General features: G+C 40.0%; 1 protein-coding gene across 8 annotated transcripts in view; it reads right to left on the reverse strand.

Annotated features, from left to right (window-relative positions):
- Positions 1-7,532: 7,532 nt before the first annotated feature.
- The window catches only part of sik2b (salt-inducible kinase 2b), a 49,453-nt gene continuing 38,467 nt past the window's right edge, over positions 7,533-18,518 (reverse strand). The window contains exons 7-15 of one of the 8 annotated variants that reach the window (XM_028464009.1): positions 16,809-17,035; positions 15,901-16,053; positions 15,420-15,578; positions 13,176-13,407; positions 12,820-13,095; positions 10,368-10,525; positions 9,602-9,712; positions 9,386-9,474; positions 7,533-8,968 (exon numbers count right to left, since the gene is read on the reverse strand). In XM_028464009.1, coding sequence (XP_028319810.1) covers positions 8,413-8,968; positions 9,386-9,474; positions 9,602-9,712; positions 10,368-10,525; positions 12,820-13,095; positions 13,176-13,407; positions 15,420-15,578; positions 15,901-16,053; positions 16,809-17,035 — 1,961 coding nt within the window. In that variant the 3' untranslated portion in view covers positions 7,533-8,412. Of the gene's footprint in view, positions 9,002-9,385; positions 9,478-9,601; positions 9,713-10,367; positions 10,526-12,819; positions 13,096-13,175; positions 13,408-15,419; positions 15,579-15,900; positions 16,054-16,808; positions 17,036-18,518 lie in introns of all 8 variants that reach the window. The other 7 variants (XM_028464006.1, XM_028464004.1, XM_028464007.1 and 4 more) reach the window with 7 other exon arrangements.

Here is an 18,518-nt window from a genome sequence, read left to right on the forward strand (position 1 = left end):
TAAGGTGCAGCAGATCACAGGAATGAAATGTGATCAGCATCATGTGAGTTAGAGTCATGGTGTGTTTCAGACTCAGCTGTGCCAGCTCAGTGTCATGTACGGTACACACTGGGATCCCAGGAAGAGAGAGATGGTTTCCATGAACAGCCTGGACCCCCCCCCCCACCCCCATATTCATCCTATACCCACCCAGCATTGGTGGAGTGTTAGTGGGATTAGCTGTTCTCTGTGACACTGGGATGAATGGATTGAGGTGTTCGTCCACACAGGGACTCAATGGACTTGAAGGATGACAAGCTGTCACTCCACTAGTTATCATAACTTTACAGGATTTTAACATCTTTAAAATGTGCGTGTCTGTGTGTGTATTGTCTTTTCTTTTTTCAAATTGTTTTTAAAATCACACACCTTAAAGTTTGGCGATCTGGTAGAATTTAAGTGCACAGATAATGAATAAAGCAAAAAACACCTGTAAATATACAAAAAAAAAAAGGGGGGGGGGGGGGGGGGTGTGTTATAAATTTAGAGGGAAACTAAACTTTAGACAACAGTATTGCATTTTCATTTGTGGGGTGGTTCTGTGGAACAATCTTGATGAAGCAGTTAAACTATAAGTATGAATAATAATGCAGTTTAAAGATATATCTTTGAAAAGTGCAGAAATGAAGAAGGAGAATGTAAATCTCATAGATGTTGATGGCACCTGAGCATTCAGTTTGTTTTTGTTCTGTTTTTCTTAATAGCTCGATTGGAGTATTTATTTGTATTGTCAATTTAGTTTATTTTCATTGGATTTTCTTCTTCCTCTCCCTTGTCAAACCAATCAAATGTGTGCGTATTATATTGAAATGTACTTACTTAAAAAAAAAAATCATAAAGATTTCTGTTAAGATTTGTTTATTCCTAAAATACACAAAAACTGGAAATTAACCAGATTATTGAGAGAACACTGTGATAACATGCACACTCACCCTAGATTCAAACCTTCCTGTTCCACCCTTTCTTAGTTCTGCAATTCAATTACAATTACAGTGACCAGCATTTTTTCCAATTACAATCAAATTACTATAATATTCTTTTTTTTTTTTTTTATCCTGAGAAAGTCAATTACAATTACGTTCTCAGTTACTAAAGTTGAATGACAATTAGTCACAATTACTGAGCCTGAAATAAATAACCTGATAAAAGTTAACCTTCCTCTTATGTTAACGGGTCCTAAGATAATCAGCTGTGAAATACACTTAAAACAAATATCTATCAACTAATTTATTTCCTAATTCTTGGTTACCTTGTTAGGCTTCCTAATCAATGAAAATCTAGGTAATAATATTTTTGGTGTGGACATCTGAGCCTTTTTTCTGTCAGTAAAACCCCATCCATTACTTTTTTTAAAAGTGGTTAAATGTGGGAATGCTTGATAAAACATATTTTAATAATTGTTAGTAGTTGTAGATGTACATTATAGAATTACAATTGAATTCAATTATCTAAACTCAATTACAATTTAATTACGATTACGACAGCAACAGATTTTGCAATTACAATTAAAGTCGTCGTATGGTCTGAAGGAGTGGCCGGGGTCGGTATCCCATGTGTATCAAATATGAGACTGTTTTAACGTTGTATATGAGAGTTATAGCAGTTTTCTATTATGGCGGGGGCAATCTGAGAACGCAAAGCATGATGGGTAATTTTCATATTGATTCCTGCTCAGGGCTGGACAGTCGTGTGTATCAAATATGAGGCTGAACATTGTATATGAGAGTTATAGTGGTTTTTCTATTATGGCGTGCTAAATGGTGCCAGTCAAAAAAACCCAGTATAAAGAAAAAACGAGTTAAAAATCACACTCAGTGAGTTTGATGGAAATCTACAGCCAAGACACAGCATTTAGAACATGATGGTGAAGGATTTTCCAGTGGCATTATAGGCCCCTCCCACTGATCACAGAATGTTTTTTCTTCATCCAATGCTATTTTGAAGTCAACACGACATATTGTCTTTCTGCTAGAGCTGTTTGCGTTGGACGTCACTAAAAGCGGCGCCCTCTGAGAACGCAAAGCATGATGGGTAATTTCGACTTTGAGTCTTGTTTAGGGATGGAAAGTCATCATGTATATCAAATATGAAGCAGTTTGAACTTTGTATTTGAGAGTTATACGCATTTTCCTATTATGGCGTGCTAAATAGCACCAGTTGCTCCACGACCAAACCGTTGAAGACGCACAAATTCTTTGGATGATTTTTAATCTTCAGTGGGTCCTAAGTGTTCTGGCCAAGTTTGAAGCGAATCGAATGAAGCCGCTCAGACTAGTACGCGCATTTTTTTTTAAGGATTTTTTTTTGAAAAAATCAAAATATTTTGTAATTTTTGCCTCATCTTAGTTAAGTTTTCTAAATATTCTTACACTCTGATATATTTCTGGAGCTTCTTATTTATCACAGGTTCAAGACCCCCCCACGGCCCCTTCCATCAATCGTGCCATTAGTTAGTATTAATTTGACTAATTACATGGTGGTTTGGGAACTTCCACTGATACAAAGCAGCCATGATTCATGCAGGTCATTTAAAGGGACAGTGCGTAGGTTGGGCTGCAGCTGCCTGAAGTTTTAACACAAAAATATCATTTGTAATCATTTTAAATTATAATGAATTTGCAGTTTCAGTGATGTTGGCAGAGGCAGATGTAGCTCAAGGCTTGTTTTTTTTCTATTTTTATTTTTTTTACAACAGTGATTTAAAAAAAAAAAAAAAAAGGTTTACGTCTTAAAAATGGAATTTAGATTTTATTTTAAGATTAGCTATATGATAAATACTTCAACAATATAATTATTTAATTAATTTATACTAAAAGTGACATTTCTCCTTTAGTGAGAACATCGTTGTGGGGCGATGTCCAGAGGTGAAAGTAACAGATTACAAGTACTCACGTTACTGTAATTGATTTGCTTTTATGGGTACTTAAATCAGTTATTTTATTTTAAGTACATTTTAAAAGAAGTAATTTGTTACATTTTCTACTGAGTAAATTCCTATTTTGTTTTAAAATGATCAACACTGTAAAACGACAATAAATAAATAAATCACCAGACAATTAAATGCATCACATCATAGCCAACCAATCAGATTAAACCTAATGTACTGCATTAAAACAGCATTGACTGAAGGTTATTTCAGCCTGATTATTTTCAATTTAATTCATTGGTGTTATTTTATTTAAAATAACAAACATTTTATTTTATACAGATGACTTTGTGGAAAATAAATGAATTTGGTTTTCATCTTTATAAGTTTATACATAAGATGTTTACTGTATGCAAGGGAACCATGCTAGGATTTATTACCAAAAATAAAGTGGGGGTGAAAGTAACTTTGAGTACCATTTAATTGAGCTACTTTTTACTTGTACAATCAGGTAAAAGTGTTTCTACTTGAGTAGGATATATTAGTACTCTTTATATCTTTGGTGATGTCAGTGCAGGTGGATGAGAGTTGGAGTCGAACTAGAAAAAAAATGACGGATGTTTGTTCATCCATCAACACACAATAAACGCACACAGTGTCTGATAAACTTTTTTTAATCTCAACAGCAATAGTTAGCTTATGTGTGGTCAACATCAATGACGGTAAATATAAAACTGGGTTTCTATTGACAGTCATTATTCTTGTTTTTTTTTTTTTTTTCTCAGCAGGAGGTGAAATTATGACACCTGGAAACACGGCCACTAGAATCTGCATCACTTTTTAATGTTCAACTAGAGAAATATTGCTATAATACTTTTAAATGGCATACACTGATTGACCAACATGAGAGAGAGAGAGAGAGAGAGAGAGAGAGAAACACAAACATAGAAGCTCCAAAAACTCCACACGGTGGGTCGTACAGGGAAACTTCTGAGGGGCTTTGGTTTTTGTACCTTAGTAAAATCGACCTCTACTTTCAGAGAATAACAACGCAGAGAAAAGACGTCCTCATGAGAAAACCAATGATAAAAGGCTCCACTCAGAGAAAACAATGGCGCCGTTTCAAACCTAAGTGGAGATTGAAAAAAGCAAAAGGCACACTGAACATAAGTCAACATAAAGTTCAGCTCAATGAACCCTCAACAGTCACACACACACACACACACACACACACACACACAAGTGCGGCTCTCTCCTAGATCAACAACCAAATAAAGAGTCACTACTTCTGGTCTTTCTTTGAAAGAAATTGGTTTTGTGTCCATTGTTGGTGCTGAAGGGAGACTTCCTGCCATCTCTGCCTCAAAGTGCTCCAGTATTCACCTTCCACACATCGCCCTGCGGCTGCTCATCAGCCTGATCGAGGTGAAAGAAAAACAATCATCAAAATACTCAAAGGCAAAATCCACCTGTTGGTGCTCTCACAAAGAACCTTTTTAACAGGCTGCACTCGTTGCTTTATAGAAGCACTAATCGGTGAATCTGGTCATCTAGTTTATTATCAGGATGGACTGAGACTCACAAAGCCTGACATCAGCGATAATTGTGTTGACTACAAGTGTTTGACGACTACATTTTTGAAGTGACAATAACGAGACTGTAACCAATTAAAAACTATCTGTAAATGAAAACCATATCAAAAACATGTTAGTTTCTTTAAATAATAAAAACTAAACTACAACGTTCACCTCAGATAATACACAAACAGCTTTTTTTTTTTAAATGTAACCAATCAAAACTAATTTTGATGTGTGGAAGGCGGGACAAAATCAGTCAATAGTAAGCAGATTGTGAGCATGTGGACTTGCACATTTTTTTCTTAACAATTTTATATTTTGTGATGAGATGACTTATTGTTGTAATTGGAATTGAATTTTCAAAACTGAATGAACTCTTAAGGTTTTTAGTCGACTAAATCTATTAACGATAGCGTCGACTAAAATATACAGCATGAGGTCATTAATTTGACTAATACAAGACTATAACTATATGTTAAGGTTTCGTTTATTCAGACAAGGTTTTCCAGGAAATGTTTTATCGCGTGACATATTTCGACTGTCAACTGCCAGTCTTCCTCAGAGGTGATATGCCTTGATGTGTCCCTACAAGTTCTCTCATACGAAAAGCATCCAAGCGTTTTCTGATGGCTTTCATGTATCCCTAAGCCATCAGAAAACGCTTTGATGCTTTCCTTATGAGAGAACTAGCGACACATCATATCTGAGGAAGACTAGCAGTTGACAGTCAAAACATCCATCCATCCGTTTTCTGACCCACTTGTTGTTTTTCAGTCAAGTTTTTGGATTATGGAAGGAAGATGGTGCAAACGGAGAAAACCCACACAGCACGGGGAGAACAGGCAAACTCTGCACAGAAGGGACCCAAGTGTCCACCCCAGGGCTTGAACCCAGGACCTTCTTGCTGTGAGGCTTACGTGCAAAACAGAATTTCCTGTAAAACCTCGTCTACAGAAAGCTTAACATATATTTCCACAAAGAAGACAAAATTAACTTACTGGAATCAAGACTTTAACTGAAATAGTCATGATGAATACATTTTGACTAAAACTAAATCAAATTCAGCTTTGACATCAAAATGTGCCGACAGTGCAAACAGGAGTAACTAATTACTAACAGACGCTCATTATTCCTATTATCACGTCGTTAATACCAATTGATAATTTAGTGATAAATCCACTGATGGGAGGTTTAATGAAGTGAGTGAAAGTGTCTTCAGGTGGATTTTCCCTTTGATTTGGACACAGAGCTGCAACCACAGTTGGTCCACATTCTAAGACGCTCCTAATCAATCAAATGTGGTCACGTGTGCAGCTCAACCTACTGATGGTCGCCCAGTGCGCTGATCACACCTCCACCCTCACACATTCATCACTCAACATCTGTTTTAAATCCTCCTCTTTCAGAAGATACGCATCATGTGTGCTTCAAGTAGTTCAAACACAGTCTGAGTGCTGCTAATTAAAAAGAAACAACAACTAAAAGTCTCTGCTGCTGCTGACTGGCTGTGGGTCACAGGCAGAGCGGTGGAGGAGAACCAGCAGTGGAAATCCAGTGTCAGGTGACTGATCTGATCTGCTGGCCTTCATCTCCCAGCAGCCTCATCATCAGAGAGGAAAAAAAACACATTTTTCAAAGAAATGCAGGGAAATCTTGACCGGGGGGGTTGTTTCAGCACAGAGGCGTGAGTGATGCTTCGAGGATGTAAACCAGAGCTTGAGAAGCTACATCTGCACTGAGAGGAAACCCTATGAAGAAGAAGTCTGGGCTGAATTCATGTAGTGAGAGTGAAGAACAGCATGTACAAGTTAAATTTTTAAGCTTCAATTTAGTGAAGGAATGCAGATGACAAGCAGAAACTGGGCAACCTGGGACTATCATTAGATAGCCATTAAGCATAATTCAGATTTAGGCCAAGTTTAAACATCCACAGAATTCTACTTCTGCTACATCTGTTGACTAAAAAAAACAACAGACAATATGAGAGAGGCAGTTACGTTACGAGGTTGAACCAAGTAGAAAGTGAACGCTCAGTTGTGCAAATGAACAGAAATGGCACAGAGTGAGCACTGTACTGTGCAGAAGTTCCACATGTTGTTTCTCATCTTTGAAGCATCCTGCAGTTTTAAAACTCTTTAACATTCAAACAGCACAATAAGTACCTAAAAAAAAACATTGTGCAAGTGTACGGAGCAGGACTGGAGAACGATGTGGAAACTATGAGTTCTTTACTGTTTTGTTGAACTTTTGCACAGTATAATCCACACAACGGTCTCTGCGCTAATCCCTGAACCCTAAGGGAGGAAATGAGGGAATAAAAGTGAGAGGAAGAGAGAGAAAGAAAAAGAGTGAGATTATCCCCTGGTTACATCATCAGCTCAAGTGATGTCACTGCTGACGACTCCGAGCTCCCTGGGAACCAATCAGAGCCGACTCTGCAGGGGAGCTTTTCATTCACAATTGACTTCAGGGATTAATATTGCTTCATTATTGCCATAGAGGAAGAGAAATATCGACCCTTCGTGGTGGTTACGTTTGGCCCTCATTTATCAGAAATATGTAGGAGTCACATTACAACTTCAATTACAATTACAAGATTATCTTCAGCGCTGTCCAGCTCTGTAGTGTGATGGACAATTAGTATCAGTAGTTGGGAGATAGAAAAGACTATGGTGAAGAAAGGGTTGGGGTCAAATATAATTGTAATTGCGCAATTGATAATCACAATTATCACATAATTATAATTGTGATTGTAATTGACAAAAATCTGTTGTTGTTGTAATTGTAACTGAGTTCAGATAACTGACTGTCAATTACAATTTAAATAAATGCAAACCTGTGGAACCATGATACACACATATGTAGTTAATTATTAAAATATGTTTCATATCAACTTATCCCACTACCTGTCGGTTATCTTCAGATCATTTTACCTTTTGAAAATAAAAAATCTAGGAAAATACTGACAGAAAAAAGGCTAAGACGCCCACATTAAAAAATAATAAATACCAATGTTTTCCCGGATAAGGAAGCCTAACAAAATGGCCAATAGATAAACTAAATTGGATGATAGATTATATTTTTTTGTGTATTTTACAGCTGATTTAAAATATGGGTCAAACTGACCCATTATCATAAGAGATGCTAACAGAAAGCTAACACAAGAGGAAGGTCACATTTTATGGGCGTATTTATTAAATGCTCAGTAATAGTTTTTAATTGTACTTTAGTAATTGAGAACATAATTGTAATTGAAAATATTAATTGTATTACCGGTAATAGTAATTAAAATTGAACATAGATACTTGAAGACTTAATTGTAATTGAAAAATGTAATCGACCCCAACCCTGGGTGAAGGCTATATTTTTTTTCTTCTTTGTCATTTTTGTAATGATGAGTTTATAGCTGGTTGTAGCACAAATGTAGCATGGTTAGCATCCTGTGGAGATATGAAGGCGACCTGTTGCTCTGTTAACACTTTGTATCCTGATAAATGAGGGTCTTTTAATCCTTAACACCTGGAATCATGACGATGAACCTCTCACTGTGTGGAGACACAGTCTGTTGTGGTCAATGGTGTCCTATTCCAGATATTCAAAAAAAAGCATCATATCACTTCTGAAACTATTGTGGCTTAAACGCTGAGTGCAAACGAACTCGATGGACGTGCACAATCCACCCCCAGTGAGACAGCGCGGCCGCACGAGTTGGTTGAGCACTAAAACAGAAGAGAAGGGAGGTAGACTAAGGAAGGGATTTGGTTGATAAAGTTTGAGCTTCATCACAATCAGAGTTTGTGTTAGTTGTACAAAGTGAACACTTCCTTCCTCGTTGCTACGCGTAACCCTGCTTTCAACTCAGTTCTCTCAGCTTGGTGTTGTGTACGATTACATTGCTTAATACTGTTTTCTATGGAGTCTGCAACAGCTTCAGTTAACCAGTACAAAGCCGTGCTGCGAGTCCACTGTCTCCATCATCTCACTGTCCAGGATGGAGCCATCAGAACCGGCCAACACGTCGCCCACAGCTTCCCCAGCATGGGGCAGCATTAAAGGGGCCGGGTCAAGTGCGAAGTGGTACTGCTCTGTGGAGGGTTCTAAAGCCTGCTGCTCGCAGCCCGTGTGGTAACTAAAGCCCAGGCTGGTGGCCGATGTGTCATGAAGCTGAGGGTGGTGCAGGTGTGGGTGGAGCAATGGGGGGGGCAGATGTTGGCTGTAGTGCTGATGGGTCATGTAGGGGTCGTATAGCAGGGCCTCGCCCGGCTCCATCAGAGGGCTCAGGCTGCTGAAGGTGGGCGGGGCCGGGGGGTTGGCCTGTAGGGGGAGCGGAGACTGGTGGGGGCCCTGTGGGGAAACCGGGGACACCGTGGGGTCGAGGGTGGGGCTCCCTGTGGGGTAGGATCCTTCAGCTATCTGCATCTGGTTGAAGTAGACCGGTAGTCCCACTCCCTGGGACTGCTGCAGGTACATCCTCTTCTGGTTCAGTCTGTGGGGAAACCAGTGTCCGCTTAGAACATGTCAACAGAAGAGAACAAAACCCTGCACGTTATTCATCTGTAGAGACGGACTGCACAATAATACACCAGTTAAGAAGAGAAAACACTTAACACAAAATAACACTAATCATATAAACGGACTTTCCTCTTGTTGTGCTCCTTTCATTATGTTTACCGTGTCAAAAAATTACAAAATGAACAAAAAGCTGAATGAATATAAGCAACATGAAACAAAGATTTGTCATGTTTCAAAGCTGAGTGAGGACTACTTCTGTTTTAATGGTGAACTACCAGTAATACAAACTGCCTCTCGGCCTAAAAGAAGATGCCAAAGCAAAGTGAACATAAAATAGAAAAACACATTGCAAACAATGGAAAAGAAGCAGAAATGTGCAGCATGGTTTTACCTGTGCTCCTGCAGCTGTTGCTCTAAACTTCGTGGCGTCTCTTTACAGTAAAGTTGGCAGCTAGCAGGACTGTTAGCCAACGCGTTAGCCTTCTGGGCACAAGAGAGAGCGAGACTAATGACTGCTAGCCATCGACTTTTAAACTTTAGCCCCTTCTATGACAGCAATTCAAGCCTGATGGTGATGAACCCACTGGTCATGATGATGGTTTTGTACCTGCAGTCTGTGAGTGAGGTACTGTGTCTCCAAGCTCTGTCTGCGGCTGAGGAGAGGTGGCTGAGACACGCCCTGGTATAAAGCTATGCCCTCCTGTTTGCATGCCTCACCCTTCAATCAAAAACACAAGACATTACTAAACAAGGGATGTTTACACACACACAAACACTGATGCTACGTTGTGTCGTCTAACTGAAATATCGCAGCCATCTCGTACCCAAATTCTTTAGTGCTGATGTATCAAACCAAAGGCTCTCTCTAAATGACACACACCACACAGCACAGACTATACTTTACATGAAATGAGAGCAAACTAAAGGGATGAGGGCTCCAAGCATCGCCACCAACACAGCGATGCTTTAGTGCGATGTGAGAGAAGAGAAGCTGCTCTGCTTTCATTGTGATTTATGGCATTAGAAACTTCAATCTTTGTCAAAATTGTTGTTATTAATGTGTATGTTTGTGCACAATTAGAACTGTGCTCTTGTGTAATTACAGTTCCAGTCAGCACTATGACTAAGTCTGACTAAGTTCAACAATGGTTGCATTCATTTTGACCGTTGCTCCAGGCCCCTGGGGGACGGGAGACAGTGAGCAAGCCACAGTTGGCTGACTCCGGTGCAGTTACACAACAGCATGGGTGCCACTTTTTTTTCCCCTCGCTGGGTAACACGGGGTCAGGACAGTGGAAGGACCGGAGGGGTTTGGCAAGGGCAAAGCCTGAAAGAATGTGTGTGTTTTTGTGTGATTATGCAGTCGGTCTAACCTCCAGGAGATTGTGCAAGTGGTGCTGTGGTCTCAGGGGGCCCATGGCGGCCCCTTCCCCGGAGCCCATCTGCTCCACCAGCATCTGGACTTTGTTAAGCTCCAGGATGCCTTTGGTCCTTGCTAAGTTCTGCAGGTGTTGCCGAAAGGCAACCAGACCTGAAAGCACAAAGAAGCAGGGTCAGTATTGATTATTAAAGCTGGGAAAAAAATAAAACAATCTCTTTGGCTTCCATAACGCCAAACCCCCGTTCTTCACTCTTGGAGTCAGGAATAATCCTCAGTGACGCTCACAGAGCTGATTGATCTGTTAACACTTCTCATTGCCTCCTGACAATGTGAATGGATGCACGTCATGAGCAGCAGTGGGTGTGTGTGTGTGTGTGCACATGTCACAGAAGAGCCGCGTGTTTGTGCCAGAATGAGGAGCTCTGATGATGAAGTCCCATCCAGTGGTGACGAGCGGTGGCTGAACACTATTGGACTTGACTCAATGCAATGGTGGGAGTTATTTAAAACCTGTTTCAGCAGTCTGACGCAAAACAGTTCACAGATCCAACTCTCTCCAAAGAAAAAAGTAATAAATAGCTGTAAACAACAGACAGCGCAGCAAACTGTGGACAGATTTTAATAATAAGTTAATAAGTTTGGTTTGACTAATGTTTATGAGTAATGGAGGATGTTCTTTAATACAGCGTTTCCAGTGTATATACGTATATATGGGCAGAAAGCTGCAAATATCTGTGATTCACAGGGTGAATCATATGCATCACTCTGTTCGTCAGAGGGAAGGAGGAGTGAAGAAATAAGTTTAAAAAAAGGTGAGAGGAAAAATAAGGCAGGAGAAAATTAGAAGTAGGTTTATCAGGAAGTGGAGCACATGCATATTATATGCGATATGCGAGCGTGTGTGGAGGAGCTGTCAGAAAGCAGCTGTAGCATCTCATCTCTTTGAATCTGAGCCTCAACACAAAGCCGCTCGGTGCACAGATTTCACAGCAGCTCAACAAGACTGAGCCTAATGAGAGGAGTCAAATATGACATTTACCAGACAATGTCTACATGACCGCTGAGCGCTTTCAAAATGTTTCACTTTTCTCAACCTTATCCGCTTCAGATGGCGATTGTTACAAAAGTGTCCTCATTGTGTCTAAAAAGGTGCACGAACAAAGGATGGCGTTAGACTGTCTCGTGTAACAGCCCAGCAGGAGCACACGTCTACAACACTCAGGGCTGGATTGACAAAGACCTGAAATACAGGGTAATAATTCAGTTGCTTCCCTAAATCCTTTAGTGACGCAGTTTCCTCACCTGCTGCACGGAATTCACAAAGATTGCAGCAATCATTAGTGCATGAGCAGAACTGGTGCAGATTGCCCCAGTTTAAATAAGCATTTTGCTCGTTGAATGTGGAGACGTCAGTGCGCACAAGCACACTGACATTTGAGGAAGTAAAATTTGAGGCAGATGGACTTCTTTGTCTGCTGCACAAACATTTATTAATGTACAAAACTAAATGAACTAATAAAAACTTTTTTATTTTCTCGACCGGTCCAAATTTGATGCTCTAAAGGGCTGGATTTGGCCCCCAGGCCTTAAGTTTGACACTCTCACGCTCTATCGTAATCCCCATTTCCTGTGCTACTGCTGTTGTCAAGACACTGAAGGCAACACACATATTCGATCATAGACAGACAGACAGACAGACAGACAGGTAGGTCTCTTTGAACGGCAAATGCAGCTTGTTGTAAAATGCAAGGTAGGAGTGAACACTACACGTTAATACTAAAAATTGGTATATCTATGACTGAACTAAACAGGTAAAATATGTCAAAGTAGTTCATAAACACATTACTCAGCAAAAAATGTGAATGGGAGCTAAGTAGCTTTGATAATCAAAGTTGGTAACATGGATGTATAAAAAAAAATATATTTTGTGAAGAAAATAAATAGATTTTTCAACCTTGGGGTCGACGGGAATTAAAATGGAGTCTAGTAATTGGTAAAATAAACAAAAAACTTTAGGTAAAAAACGATTAAAATTACATTTTAAAATGTTTTGAATTATTATTCCTTTTAAAATACACATCACACAATAAACATCAAATAACTGTATCCTACATTTTCACTTTCTCAAATATAAATACTGTTCAAATAAAATGCAGTTTAAAAATGTCTGTTGTGCACTTGTCTATTTGTGCACTAATCTCACCTACTCTGTATTTGTAACACATTTTAATAAACAAAAAAAAAAACGTCTCTGGAGTCACCGGACATTTGTGATATCAAAATGGGGTCACGACCCGAGAAAGGTTGGGAACCTCCGTCATAAACCTTCAGTACAAATATAAAGCTGTGTAACATAATTTGGCAGAATGGCCCTGTGCACACAAACAACTATTTCACCAAGTGTGAGCAAATCCACAAATTATGTCAGTAACCTTGAGTCTGACCTTGGGTGAGGGAGGTGTCAGAGGCACGACGTCCTTCTCTGAAGCTGATGGGGGAGCGGTTGTGCGTCTCCCTGTGCTGAGACGTCAGGCCGACCATTGCTGGGTTGGCAGGACGAGGTGTGAGGAAAGGTGCGGGGTTGTTGGATGGGACCACGTCACTGAGAGAAGGGGGGTCCTCCAGCAGACTGAGGTCACTGTGCATGGAACCTATATCGTAGCCCATGTCTGAGTCTACGCTGCCTGTGGAGGGGTTGTGGCCAAGAGCGAATAATTTACCTGCGAGGTAAAATTCACATCCACTATTAAAGCCATTATTCCTGAAACACCTATTTTGTCATTAGGTGTGTGTATCACACCTTGGTTTGAGGGTCCCGGCTGATTGGTGACTTCAGAGAGGGTGTGTCGTCGTTGACCGAAGCGAGCCGTCTGATAGGCTGAGAGCAGGTGAGCTGGATCCTCCTCCACGTCAGGTTCTTCAGTCTCTATGCCCTCGTCAATCGATGTTTCCATCATGTTGCTAGGTGACGAGGTGGAGGACTTACGGAGGACAGTTGAGGGAGGAAGGGGGTCCAGCAGGCAGCCATTAACCTGGAGGAGTGGATGGTTATAGCAGTGAGTGTTAAAGAACAAATGGTCTCCAAAGACAGCTGTCCTTTTAACATAAACAATCTGCAAATTAAGAATTATCCAATTCTGATCAGATGCAAAAATATTTATCATTTAGTTACTTTATGTTCTTTTGTCCCATTTAACAGTGATTCCCAACAAAGGGTACGGGTACCCCTGGGGGTACAGGAGCACATTGCAGAGGGTACTCGGAAACATTTATCAATCAACTTAAAAATAATCGGAAAATGTTCCTAGTTCCTTTTTAAGCTGTTTTTTGGACAAATTTACCATACACAAACAATAATTGCTCAATATAATACTGTACTTTCTTATAATTTATTCAAACTGGATAACTTTATGTCGTCGAGGCCATTTAATTACACTTCTGGCATTAGGAGAATAATTAGTTAGCTATATTTCACAAAGAAGACAGTATTGGATTTATCACATGAAATTTGCATTGGTAGTTATTTAAATGCACTTAGTATTTGAGTTTGTAGAAAACCGACGTTTGAGACACAGGAAGGAGTTCAGGAGAGCTCACGGATACACAAATGAAACAATTCCAGCAAGTTATTTTTGTCTCCTTTTTGGATAAAATGTTAGTGTTTCATCTATTCACAGAGAACTTTTTTCTGAAGAAGACATGTACAGTAGTTTACAGTTGAAATATGTCAGGAGATCAAAGTAAATTTCCTGAAAAAAAGTTGTCTGAATAAATGAAACTGTTACTTACAAATGAAACAGCATCTGGAATTATGGAGGAGGAACTTATCACCTGAAGTGGGGGTTACACCTGTATTGCTTGTCGGGGTACATGGGACATAAAATGTTGGGAACCACTGCCTTATTCTAGCCCAGTTGGTCCAATATTGGGCGGGTGTGTAAGTGGGAGATCTGCAGAGGTGAAGGGTGTGAATGAAGGAATGTGGGGTCAGGCAGGGAGCGCTGTTGTGTTACACATACATCATCTGCATGACTGAACGCAGTGGCCTCAAAGCCTGTGCAACTTGCTGCAGCCAATTGGTTTCCTGCAGCTTACTGGAGTAGGAGTGCTGCTACTCAACACAGAAAAATAAGGGATTTGAGGAATGAGTTTTAAAAAGGGAGGGTAAAAAAAAATCAAAATGAAAAACACAAACAAGTAAAAAAAAAAAGAGAGGACAAAGAAAGCCAAAGGTAACAAAAAAAAAAAAAAAAAAAAAAAAAATGTGTTGTTGGCTGAGGCTTAGGAAATGTGGACAGGGAGATCACTCAGCCCCACAGCAGCTTCCTTTCCATGTGTGTTCACTCAGCGCAGTATTAGGTCACATCATCATCATCATCATCATCATCATCGGACCTCTTATATAACAAAACCATTCACACAGATAACACACACACACCCTGACTCACAAACTCATGCATGCACACACGCACACTACACTACAAATAATTCTTTATTAGAGCCAGGAGAGAAAGTGGGATTTTGGAAAAAAAACAAAAAAAAAACTAGAGAAATAACACTGCATCAAAGTGTCTTATTCATATTCCTTCACTCTCTGAACTTAAAATGTCAAACTGGGTAAAGATATTAGATTGCAAAAGGGTGGTAAATGCATCCTCAAAATGATTGTGTCTATAGTACTTAATCAAACTGTGTGCATGTACATGCTGTGTGTGTGTGTGTGTGTGTGTGAGTGAGTTCAGGAACCTTCCAGGACAGGAATCTGTCCAGTCTGATGAGAGCAGTGTCTGAGTGCTTACATAAGCGAAGTCAGCTGCATTCTGGCAGGTTGACAAAACCTCAGAGCAGTCTGACACACACACACACACGCACACAACTATAAGCATAGACGTGTGCATGCACACACATACACACTCACCATGTGAGTAAGCCAGGGTATCATGTTCTTTTTTTAGTGAACCTCATACGACACAAACAAGGTTTCCTGTGTACAGAGACAGGTCTGTGACTCGCACAATCTGTTTTGTTCTCGTGTTGGACCTACTTTAGGCGTATTTACGTCCTCCACCATGAAATTCTGCTCCAGGGGACATGCAGTCTGAGAAAAGGTGAAAGCATCAGTGGAAGCTTGGGGCACAGCAGTGGAACGGAGCAGACGAACGCCCTGAGGCAGCAAACCCACTTGGGCTGAACCACTGGTCGACTAAAGAGAGGACAAACAGAAGAATAGTTGCAATTGTAAGAATACAAAGGAAAGCTTGTAGTAAGAGGTGCAGCATTGATGGATATTATCTGAACGAAAGCTGGCTTTGATCATGAATTGCGAGGCAAATTAAAGATAAGTCGCAGTGTTGGTAGGAAGAAGGAGTAGGCAATGAAAAGAGGAGGTTGTGTGAAAACCGACAGCATTAAGACAAACAAATTAATGGGTGGTGGCTGGCTGTTTGTTGCTTGGTGCAGGTGTGAATAACAGAGCTTTGATCAGCCAGAGCCTTCGCTGATTGACCGTATGCCCCGTCAGTTACCTTGGCGACTGTCTGCTCAGCGATGGTGCTGGGTCGTCGCTGCCGGGCGTCAAGTCTCTGTTCGACGGGGAAGCTGCAGCGATGGGCCTTGAGCCGCTCCACCAGCAGGTAGTAGATAGCAGCAAAGTGGTTGTAGCTTTTGTTCTGCAGAGACTGGAGAAGGACAGACGTTTTAAACCACTGGTCATTGGTGAAGCACATTTTCAATCTCCAATTAGCGTACTTCAGAATAACACATTTTAAAATGAGGTGAAATCCGTCTTTTTTTCAATATAACACCACTTGAAAAGCCAAAATTAGACCAGGGCATAATACAAATCTTAGTATCCTTCCTCTTGTCCAGTGTTTCCTTATCGGTTTGTTAGTTTTTTTTCCCCAAAGAAAGACATTTTGTATAAAGAAGTGGTGAAGTTGGAAAAACTGCAAAAGGCATTTTGAATTATCTCAACATATATAATGTGTGCATCTAATTTTAAGTAAGAAAAAAATGCTGGTGTCAGAATAAAGATGAATAAAATGTTCTTATCGACTAAAGAGAAACAGCAGAAAAAGCCTGGCTGTAATCAAATCAATAATCAACAAGTATTTTTGCATTTTTGAGATGGATTTGAGGAGTGAACTATGGTATGGCTTCAAAAAATATATGTCTGCAAAAAGTGGTGGGAATGCGTGAACTCTGAGGCCACACCTCAATTTAAAGAAGGCGCATGTTGTATAATTTATGTCACTAAAGAATCAAATTTGTAAGTTTTTTTTTTCTTTGTGTTTTGCATTGCGGGAGTTTTGTTTTTCTTTTTTTTTGCTGCATACGCAAAACGATCTCCATTTGGTTTCAAACTTTTCATTAGCCAAAGTGCATCCTCTCCCCCCGATGGATAGATAAAGGTGAACTTGCGTTCTGCTCTCACCTCTACAGTCTTGTGCTGGTCGATGCCGAGGCTGTGCATGAGGCGCAGGACCTGCTCGCTGTACTCTCCCATACCTGCCTCGCCTTCAGCAGTCACCGGCTGCTGATACAACACCGGCCTCTGTACTGGGACGTCCATAGCCATCCACTTGTGCTCTTTAATCTGGGCCACGGACAGACGCTTGGATGGGTCTAGGACTAACATCCTGCGTATCAAGTGCTCGCAGTCTGCAAGTGAAGGAAGCATGATAAATTAAGGAGAACATTACATTTAAAAATTAATTGTAAAAAAGCAGTGCCTTACGTTCATTGACACTGAGTCCTTCTAGTATAACGTAAGTTAAAGGGAGTTAGCCCAAAACATTTCATAATAGTCCATAATTTGTCCTGCTGTCACACCTGAACAGCATGACTGCACTGCTTTATACTTTTTTCTGTCCTAACAAGCAGTCCCCACCTCCAGTTTGAGGTTAGATGAGTCTGACGTCAAACGCAGTTGGGTTCTTTACAGGATTGAACTTCATGCATACCAAATACCTGCCCCAGGGTATACTTACCCACTTACTGGGAGCAAAACATGTTTTCAACAAACAAAATTGAATTTGTTTGTATTTTTTCTACCGTTCTGCCAACATCTATTCACTTGTTCTTTTGGCAAGTTAGACTTTCTGATTTCAGAATTTCTAAACTCTGAAACTTTAAATTCATGTATTATTTCCACAACATCTTCTCAGATTCATTGACTCTAGAGTACATATGTCAAACTCAAAGTCCGGGCGCCAAATCCAGCCCAGAGGGTCCAATTCTGCCCAAAGGAGAAAGTATAAATGACTGAAAGAGCAATAATCACAGTACACATTTTCTACTAACTCAGTGGTGGATATCTTTGTCCTTCCAAATTAAAAAAAAAAAAATCAATGAAACACCAGAATATTTTCAGGGGCTAACAATTTCTGCATGCCTGTCATGTGATGATAATTTTTAAGATTTTTTAAAATTTTAATCGCGAATTGTTAAAAAAAATAAAATAAATAAAATTCAAATATCCTGCAATTTTCCTGGAATTATTCCACAAAATCTCTTCAAATTAAATAAAAATGTGCCAAAAAAACAAAAACAAGAACAAACAAAAAAAAAACAAAGAAAATTGAAGTGGAGATCCTGCAGTGACTGATATGTGTCACTTTTTGCTTGGTCATTGTGTCTTACATACTGTATAATTCAGTTTTACATGCAAGAGCAAACTAGGGTATACTAAAGTTAAAATTGCTGGTTTTTCTTACCAAACATCGGCAGCCTACTTGACCCTGAACTAAAGCCTGTCTTACACCTCATATCTATAGTGAGAGGAAAATATGCATCTAAAAAAATACACAGAAATAGTTAAAGCTTTTACTCTCAATTCACGGTTAATTTGGCTCTCAGAGAGTTTGGCTCGATGCCCTCTTTTCTAAAACAGTTAAAGGTGGAAAGCCTTAACGGTATCAAGCACTTGGTAGCCAACATTAACTCCCCTGCAGCACATTCCTTTCAGCTCCCTGCTGATCCACTAACGTCTGCTTGCATCATATGCCTAAAATGCACGTTTAACACTGCGCTAAACGTTATCCAAGTTCTGTTTGCTGCTACAGAAAGTTATGGAGCAGTGGTCAATGGTATAACCACCAAGACGTTATGGTGCATTTTATGGTGCAATAATTCACTTTGATCA

Source organism: Gouania willdenowi, chromosome 13 (assembly GCF_900634775.1).
Source record: "Gouania willdenowi chromosome 13, fGouWil2.1, whole genome shotgun sequence".
NCBI classification, from domain to species: domain Eukaryota; kingdom Metazoa; phylum Chordata; class Actinopteri; order Blenniiformes; family Gobiesocidae; genus Gouania; species Gouania willdenowi.